We start from the raw sequence: 9699 nt of genomic DNA, 5'->3' as shown, positions 1-9699 counted from the left end.
ATTTATGTGTCAGGAAAAACTGAGAGCCAGTTGTGCTTGTTCGCCAATTCTCGTAACCCTCGTGCATGTATTGCATATTCCTTTGTTGTGGCTCTGAAAAAACATTCCGAACAAAGGTACGCTCCTCAAACTTTTACCTCAATCTACAGGGACTCAATTCAACCAACAACAAAAATATCTCGTATTTGGATTTGTGTCAAAGATAATACTATCATAAAATATTTTTACGTGCCTGAAAACCACAGAGAGATGTAACTAATTTCAATTCCAGGGTAATGCTACTCTTATGTATGGCATTTAATGGGTTCCTTAACCATGCAAACCTCGTTAAATAATTACCTTCTGGGAGACAAATCCAAGTTGATCAACAGCTAATTTTCAATTTTATATAATCAATAATATTAATAACATTATAAATAATACATGAATATATTAATATATAGAGATATCCTCATCACAGATTCGTTTCACTTCAAAACTTTATAGTTTATAGAAATATTTTAATAAAAAGGTGTACTAATGGCGTATCATTGTATGTCATATAAATCACTCATATTATTCAGATCACAGTAAATCCATTGAGGAAAAATAAATACTTCAACTGTCTATGACACATTTTCTACCTATTTGACTTCCTCTATTGATATTTAAAACACTTGTTCAATTCACATCATTGAGCTCAATGATTCACACACTTTCTATGACAAATCGAAGTGGGGTGGTTATTGGTGTGTCACTGACAGACAATCGAACATTTGACTGTTGATGGCATCATTTTTTAAAAATGGATTTCACATGACACATATTGCTTCAACAACATTTTGTGAGCAATATTTGAATAGAAGGCAATTGTGGCGTTTTAAGTTAATTGTCATATCACAAAATACAACTTTGGTATTATAAATATAAAAATTGCATCCTTTGTTTAGCATTATGGGAACCTCCACTAGAGCCCTTAGTTCGAGAACTTATATCCGAATCTCTAAAATCACGTCCTAGATTTTGTCTATGTCCCCCAGAACTACCACTATTAGAATCACTAGTACCCATAAACTTTTCTTTTCCCTTGGGGGAAACGCCTTTACTTCCCGATTTGGCAGATTTCATAGATTCTCTGATTTGAAGTTGCTGTTCTGATTTGCTTCTAGTGTATTCTCGAGGAGGTAAGGGTGGTGGTGATGCTCGTGTGCCATTTTCAATTACTACTGACTGCCGTGGTGGTAACGGAGGAGGTTCGTCAGAATTATTACTATTACTGTTAGAGGAACCAGGTGCTGCGGTAACAACTCCGTAGATATTCCCACTGGCAGTGACGTCCGGATCGGCATCAAAATTGATACGTTTGGGATCAGTTGGTTTATATTTAGCATGATGACTGACCTTCTGACCAGCGTCTATAGCTCTAACACGAGCTCGAAAATCATCCAAAGGTTCATAAGCTGGTTCCTCCCAATAGCTCTCTTCGTCGGAATCATAGGTTAATTTTAATTTTGGAGTAGGACCGCCATCTCTTACATATTGGTAAAGTGTATCAATTTCATCCATTAACATGTCTTCGCGGCTCTTAGATCTCTTGATACTTGACTGGGGAGATTCACTGAGTTTTTGTGGACTGGAGAAAATGTTGGAGCTAGAGCGATGTTTATCACGAACCACAGATTCGGGTAGATTGACTAAAAGATGTATTGTATTATGATAGTTTGCTACCATTTTATTGCATCTTGAAAGAGTCATTTTAAAAGCATCACTTGCTTTAATTTCGTCGTGGTTAGATGGTGCTGTTAAATATATCGGCGTATCAGTAGGAACAGGTAAAATACGGACATGGTTTTTCTCTAACGGTGATATAAAGGCTGTTTCATCAGTATAAACCCAATCTAGTCTAATTAAAGTAGAAAAACGGCTAGGATCAACTTTAGGTTTTATTCCTTGTATCAATTTAACCGTCAATGGTAGTCTGAAACGTTTAATAATATCTTTAATTGAAAATACACCAGTCACATCCTTTGCACCGGCTATGGGAGTAAACAAACCTTTTTGATCATAGCTCAAGTAAACGCTATCACCTTTTGAGTCCTCACAACGTAGAAGTTTAACTTTGGTGTTTACAGACGGGGCTGGGAACGACAAATCACCACAAAGTTTTAACTGTTCTCCAGCTTGAATCATTTTTGTTTTATCAAAAGCCGTTAACTTGCCTTCACCATTCGCCAAATATGCCCTAACATTTTCTCGTACTAAACACCTTTGAGGAAAAAGTCTCGCTAATTCCAGCACACTTGCAATGGGTCGAGCAGATTTACCGTCTTCAGACGCAACTTCAAACCATCCTTGATAAGCTATTGGTATAGCAAGTCTTTGTTCCATTGGCACTAATTTGGTTATAGGTAATCCTCTTCTGGATGTGGCATCAACACGTCGTAAACTATGAGCTAACACTTTAACTCCCATTTTAACTGAATGTATATACACGTCCTGGTGCTGTTTATGCAGAGAAAAATTCGATACACCAATACTCATATACTTCCCCTTCACAACTTTCACAAGAGCTGGCACGGGTCTTTTACTAGAGAAATCCTTCAGCGGAATAATTTCACTATCCCATAACGGGACAGGTATATTATTAGGTGTGTCATTCGTTGCGGCCATATTATATTATTCTCCTATACACTCATACTGTAGTCATTGAATATATCCACAGTGTAGTTTATATCGACCAGTATAACAAAACTATTCAACGGTAAATGTCTGACGTACTGGTAAGACCAGTTTCTATATAAGGAAATTTCCGTCATTAATCGTGAGTAGACGGACAGGTAACAAGATGTGTCAACGTTGTCCAGGCTGAAAGCAGCTGTCGTTTTACGTCAAAACACCTGATGTTCGAAAACAACGAACTATAAACATTAGAGATGTTTGGGTATTAAAGGATTAAAAATAGTAAATAGACGATGAAACCGCTGAAATTACACAAAAGAGCATTTAATCCAATGCAGACTTTACGACGAAAAGCTGATTGTAAAAGAATAGTTGGCAATCTTTGGCTTTGTTCGAAGTATTCGGATATAATGGAAGAAACAAAAGGTGTCTTAATCGCCCTCATTAAACACTTCTTATCTTTCTTAGTTAATTACCAATACTTCATGAACATTTCAACTAGAAATAAATAAATGTGTTAATGTTTACCAAAACACTTCATTAATTATTGTTGCCAGAATAGGTAATAAGGAAATTTTGTTGTTATTTATTGTTAGATTAACCAAGAGCTATTAAAACGACATTAGATAGGACAGCTGTTCAAATCACAAGTAAATCTTGTGCTATAAAAATATTAAGAAATTGTATATAGTTTAGAGAAAACTAGAATCTATACACTTTACATTTTTCATCGTTGCAAAATAGCTCTTAATGCAGCCAATTCATTTATTAATATTTTAGCTTTAGTGAAATAAAATGCAAGAATGGGTAATGTAAGAATGACGGATAAAAAGGTAATGTAAGAATGGCGGGTAAAAAAGGTAATGTAAGAATGACGGATAATAAGGTAATGTAAGAATGACGGATAAAAAGGTAATGTAAGAATGACGGATAATAAGGTAATGTAAGAAGGAACGGTAAAGAGGTAATGTAAAAATAAAGGGTAAAAGGTAATGTAAGAATGAAATGTAAAAGGTAATGTAAGAATGACGGATAAAAAGGTAATGTAAGAATGAAGGATAATAAGGTAATGTAAGAATGACGGATAAAAAAGTAATGTAAGAATGAAGGATAAAAGTGTAATGTAAGAATGACGGATAAAAAAGTAATGTAAGAATGAAGGATAAAAGTGTAATGTAAGAATGAAGGATAAAAGTGTAATGTAAGAATGAACGGTAAAAGGTAATGTAAGAATGAAATGTAAAAGGTAATGTAAGGATGGCGGATAATAAGGTAATGTAAGAATGAACGGTAAAAAGGTAATGTAAGAATGAAATGTAAAAGGTAATGTAAGAATGGCGGATAATAAGGTAATGTAAGAATGAACGGTAAAAAGGTAATGTAAAAATAAAGGGTAAAAGGTAATGTAAGAATGAACGGTAAAAAGGTAACGTAAATATAAAGGGTGAAGTAATGTAAGAATGAAATATAAAAGGTAATGTAAGAATGAAGTATAAAAGTTAATGTAAGATTGAATATTTCAAATGTAAGATATAATTTACTTTTTGTGGGGGTGGAGGGGATAGTCTTGACCATTAACGCCAATGTCTTCGACCTAATGTGAAGGATATAGGGACAGTTCTCTATTTGTCCAATAAATCTTGGATTATTTATCCCCAAAATTAAACAGGATGAGTAGGCCTATGTTATAATACTATATAATGTTTTTATTTATTATGTCAATATGTCGGAGTGAGTAATAAGTAATGAGCCTTTTGAGAAAAGGGAGATAGTTAAAGGAGTATTCCCACATAAAAGTAGTCAACCTACAGATGAAATTAATTAGTCTTACCCTAGGTTCTAGTTCGTGCAATTTCTTGGTATTTCGTAATACAATTAGTTAATGGCCTTTTAGTATCGTATTCATGTGTATCATAAATGATACTTTAAATTGTATAAAGGCTTTTAAGTGAGATGGCGATTTCTTCAAATTTATTTAAAAGCTACACCCATGATCACACGATAATGTCTTGATACCCATTTTCTCTGTGAGGTTCAAACAATATCTGAAGCAGATAAATAAACATTATATACAAGCTTAAACTATGTCCTAGCGGCACTCATTATTTTAATCCAAATTAAATACTATTCAATGCAGGTCTCTGTAGACTAAATACTGCTCAAATTTGTTACAAATATTTTGATTGTAATAATTTAAGAATACTTTATGTCATTTCAAATGTTAAATATTAAGTGCATTTGATGATCTTCAACTATTGAAAATTGTGTAAATTCGAAATAACCACATCAAACAAAACGATCTGCAAACTTCTTAGTTTTGTGAATTCTTTCATTGTCTTAATTTAGGCTACTAACCATTTATTTCCATTGACACTTATTACCACACATACCAGACCAGCAATTAGAAAGGTCATTATTTTTTTCATTAATGGTTTAGGTTATCGGGTAAACCTATAGTAATTACATGCTATTGAATACAGTCAATAAACCAAACATAGAAATAAAATTAGGTTTGTTCATGGTTGAAAAATCTATTGAGTATGAGTTTTACACATAGTATTCATTGTTAATAACACAATGTATTCGAAGTCAAATATTGTAATTTCAGTGACTGTAGTACATATTGATTTAAATCAGCCTCTTTCAATGTAGTCAGGTATGCATAAAGCTAGTCATGTATTTAAGATTTTTTTTTAATGAAATACGATGGCTAGCCAGTCACGATAACATACGACCGCGGTAAAGGATATAAGGTATAATAAGAGGCTGTAGAGAAAAGTTAGAATAAGAGACCGTGGAGATAAGATACAATAAGAGACTGTAGAGAAAAGTTAGAATAAGAGACCGTGGATATAAGGTATAATAAGAGGCTGTAGAGAAAAGTTAGAATAAGAGACCGTGGATATAAGGTATAATAAGAGGCTGTAGAGAAAAGTTAGAATAAGAGACCGTGGAGATAAGGTACAATAAGAGGCTGTAGAGAAAAGTTAATAAGAGACCGTGGAGATAAGGTACAATAAGAAACTGTAGAGAAAAGTTAATGAGAGACCGCGGAGATAAGGTATAATAAGAGACCTTGGAGATAAGATAAAATAAGGGACTGTAGAGAAAAGTTAGAATAAGAAACTTTAGAGATACGTTAGAATAAGAAATTGTATAGAAAAGTTAGAATAAGAAACTGTAGAGATAAGATAGAATAAAAGACTGCAGAGGTAAGTTAGAATAAGAGACCGTGGAGATAAGATACAATAAGAGACTGAAGAGAAAAGTTAGAATAAGAGACCGTGGATATAAGGTATAATAAGAGGCTGTAGAGAAAAGTTAGAATAAGAGACTGTGGAGATAAGGTACAATAAGAAACTGTAGAGATAAGTTAGAATAAGAGACCGTGGATATAAGGTATAATAAGAGGCTGTAGAGAAAAGTTAGAATAAGAGACCGTGGAGATAAGGTACAATAAGAAACTGTAGAGATAAGTTAGAATAAGAGACCGTGGAGATAAGATACAATAAGAGACTGTAGAGAAAAGTTAGAATAAGAGACCGTGGAGATAAGGTACAATAAGAGACTGTAGAGAAAAGTTAGAATAAGAGACCGTGGATATAAGGTATAATAAGAGGCTGTAGAGAAAAGTTAGAATAAGAGACCGTGGAGATAAGGTACAATAAGAAACTGTAGAGATAAGTTAATAAGAGACTGTGGAGAAAAGATAGAATAAGAAACTGTAGAGAAAAGTTAATGAGAGACCGCGGAGATAAGGTATAAAAAGAGACCTTGGAGATAAGATAAAATAAGGGAATGTAGAGAAAAGTTAGAATAAGAAACTTTAGAGATAAGTTAGAATAAGAAATTGTATAGAAAAGTAAGAATAAGAAACTGTGGAGAAAAGATTGTAGAGATAAGGTATAATAAAAGACTGCAGAGATAAGATAAAATAGCCAGTCACAATAACATACGACCGCGGTAAAGTCAAAAATTAAAATAGTACGATTTTATATCAAATAAAGAGACAAATTAGCTATTCAGTTCTCAGATTTCGTATCAAAAGCATTTCTCTTGAGATGTATCTGCAGAAATAAGATAGAATAAGGGACTGCAGAGATAAGAAAGAATAAAAGACTGCAGAGGTAAGTTAGAATAAGAAACTGTAGAGATAAGTTAGAATAAGAAACTGTAGAGATAAGTTAGAAGAAGAGACCGTGGAGATAAAATAGAATAAGAGACTGTAGAGAAAAGTTAGAATAAGAGACCATGGATATAAGGTATAATAAGAGGCTGTAGAGAAAAGTTAGAATAAGAGACCGTGGAGATAAGGTACAATAAGAGACTGTAGAGAAAAGTTAGAATAAGAGACCGTGGAGATAAGGTATAATAAGAGACTGTAGAGATAAGGTATAATAAGAGACTGTAGAGATAAGTTAGAATAAGAGACTGTAGAGATAAGGTATAATAAGAGACCGTGGATATAAGGTATAATAAGAGGCTGTAGAGAAAAGTTAGAATAAGAGACCGTGGATATAAGATACAATAAGAGACTGTAGAGAAAAGTTAGAATAAGAGACCGTGGATATAAGGTATAATAAGAGACCGTGGATATAAGGTATAATAAGAGGCTGTAGAGAAAAGTTAGAATAAGAGACCGTGGAGATAAGATACAATAAGAGACTGTAGAGCAAAGTTAGAATAAGAGATCGTGGATATAAGGTATAATAAGAGACCGTGGATATAAGGTATAATAAGAGGCTGTAGAGAAAAGTTAGAATAAGAGACCGTGGAGATAAGATACAATAAGAGACTGTAGAGAAAAGTTAGAATAAGAGACCGTGGATATAAGGTATAATAAGAGGCTGTAGGGAAAAGTTAGAATAAGAGAACGTGGATATACGGTACAATAAGAGACTGTAGAGAAAAGTTAGAATAAGAGACCGTGGATATAAGGAATAATAAGAGGCTGTAGAGAAAAGTTAGAATAAGAGACCGTGGAGATAAGGTACAATAAGAAACTATAGAGAAAAGTTAATGAGAGAGCGCGGAGATAAGGTATAATAAGAGACCTTGGAGATAAGATAGAATAAGAGACTGTAGAGAAAAGTTAGAATAAGAGACCATGGATATAAGGTATAATAAGAGGCTGTAGAGAAAAGTTAGAATAAGAGACTGTAGAGAAAAGTTAGAATAAGAGACTGTAGAGAAAAGTTAGAATAAGAGACCGTGGAGATAAGGTATAATAAGAGACTGTAGAGATAAGGTATAATAAGAGACTGTAGAGATAAGTTAGAATAAGAGACTGTAGAGATAAGGTATAATAAGAGACTGTAGAGATAAGGTATAATTAGAGACCGTGGATATAAGGTATAATAAGAGGCTGTAGAGAAAAGTTAGAATAAGAGACCGTGGAGATAAGGTATAATAAGAGACCGTGGAGATAAGGTATAATAAGAAACTGTAGAGATAAGTTAGAATAAGAGACTGTAGAGATAATGTATAATAAGAGGCTGTAGAGAAAAGTTAGAATAAGAGACCGTGGATATAAGATACAATAAGAGACTGTAGAGAAAAGTTAGAATAAGAGACCATGGATATAAGGTATAATAAGAGACCGTGGATATAAGGTATAATAAGAGGCTGTAGAGAAAAGTTAGAATAAGAGACCGTGGAGATAAGATACAATAAGAGACTGTAGAGCAAAGTTAGAATAAGAGATCGTGGATATAAGGTATAATAAGAGACCGTGGATATAAGGTATAATAAGAGGCTGTAGAGAAAAGTTAGAATAAGAGACCGTGGAGATAAGATACAATAAGAGACTGTAGAGAAAAGTTAGAATAAGAGACCGTGGATATAAGGTATAATAAGAGGCTGTAGGGAAAAGTTAGAATAAGAGAACGTGGATATACGGTACAATAAGAGACTGTAGAGAAAAGTTAGAATAAGAGCCCGTGGATATAAGGAATAATAAGAGGCTGTAGAGAAAAGTTAGAATAAGAGACCGTGGAGATAAGGTACAATAAGAAACTATAGAGAAAAGTTAATGAGAGAGCGCGGAGATAAGGTATAATAAGAGACCTTGGAGATAAGATAGAATAAGAGACTGTAGAGAAAAGTTAGAATAAGAGACCATGGATATAAGGTATAATAAGAGGCTGTAGAGAAAAGTTAGAATAAGAGACTGTAGAGAAAAGTTAGAATAAGAGACTGTAGAGAAAAGTTAGAATAAGAGACCGTGGAGATAAGGTATAATAAGAGACTGTAGAGATAAGGTATAATAAGAGACTGTAGAGATAAGTTAGAATAAGAGACTGTAGAGATAAGGTATAATAAGAGACTGTAGAGATAAGGTATAATTAGAGACCGTGGATATAAGGTATAATAAGAGGCTGTAGAGAAAAGTTAGAATAAGAGACCGTGGAGATAAGGTATAATAAGAGACCGTGGAGATAAGGTATAATAAGAAACTGTAGAGATAAGTTAGAATAAGAGACTGTAGAGATAATGTATAATAAGAGGCTGTAGAGAAAAGTTAGAATAAGAGACCGTGGATATAAGATACAATAAGAGACTGTAGAGAAAAGTTAGAATAAGAGACCGTGGATATAAGGTATAATAAGAGACCGTGGATATAAGGTATAATAAGAGACTGTAGAGAAAAGTTAGAATAAGAGACCGTGGAGATAAGATACAATAAGAGACTGTAGAGCAAAGTTAGAATAAGAGATCGTGGATATAAGGTATAATAAGAGACCGTGGATATAAGGTATAATAAGAGGCTGTAGAGAAAAGTTAAAATAAGAGACCGTGGAGATAAGATACAATAAGAGACTGTAGAGAAAAGTTAGAATAAGAGACCGTGGATATAAGGTATAATAAGAGGCTGTAGGGAAAAGTTAGAATAAGAGACCGTGGATATACGGTACAATAAGAGACTGTAGAGAAAAGTTAGAATAAGAGACCGTGGATATAAGGAATAATAAGAGGCTGTAGAGAAAAGTTAGAATAAGAGACCGTGGAGATAAGGTACAATAAGAAACGTAGAGAAAAGTT

General features: G+C 33.6%; 1 protein-coding gene across 1 annotated transcript; it reads right to left on the bottom strand.

Moving 5' to 3' along the window:
• Nucleotides 1-366: 366 nt before the first annotated feature.
• Nucleotides 367-2688, bottom strand: LOTGIDRAFT_228055 (hypothetical protein). Its single transcript, XM_009045787.1, has one exon. The coding sequence runs from the start codon at nucleotides 2647-2649 to the stop codon at nucleotides 898-900; it is 1752 nt and encodes a 583-aa protein (XP_009044035.1). The 5' UTR covers nucleotides 2650-2688; the 3' UTR covers nucleotides 367-897.
• Nucleotides 2689-9699: the final 7011 nt, after the last annotated feature.

Source organism: Lottia gigantea (genome assembly GCF_000327385.1).
Source record: "Lottia gigantea unplaced genomic scaffold LOTGIsca_1, whole genome shotgun sequence".
NCBI classification, from domain to species: domain Eukaryota; kingdom Metazoa; phylum Mollusca; class Gastropoda; family Lottiidae; genus Lottia; species Lottia gigantea.
Note: the sequence above shows the minus strand (reverse complement) of the source record. Positions and strands in the feature narration are given on the sequence as shown.

What these genes read in the sequence shown, in the direction of transcription:
- LOTGIDRAFT_228055 (XM_009045787.1), bottom strand. Translation starts at nt 2,649, where the DNA reads ATGGCCGCAACGAATGACACACCTAATAATATACCTGTCCCGTTATGG.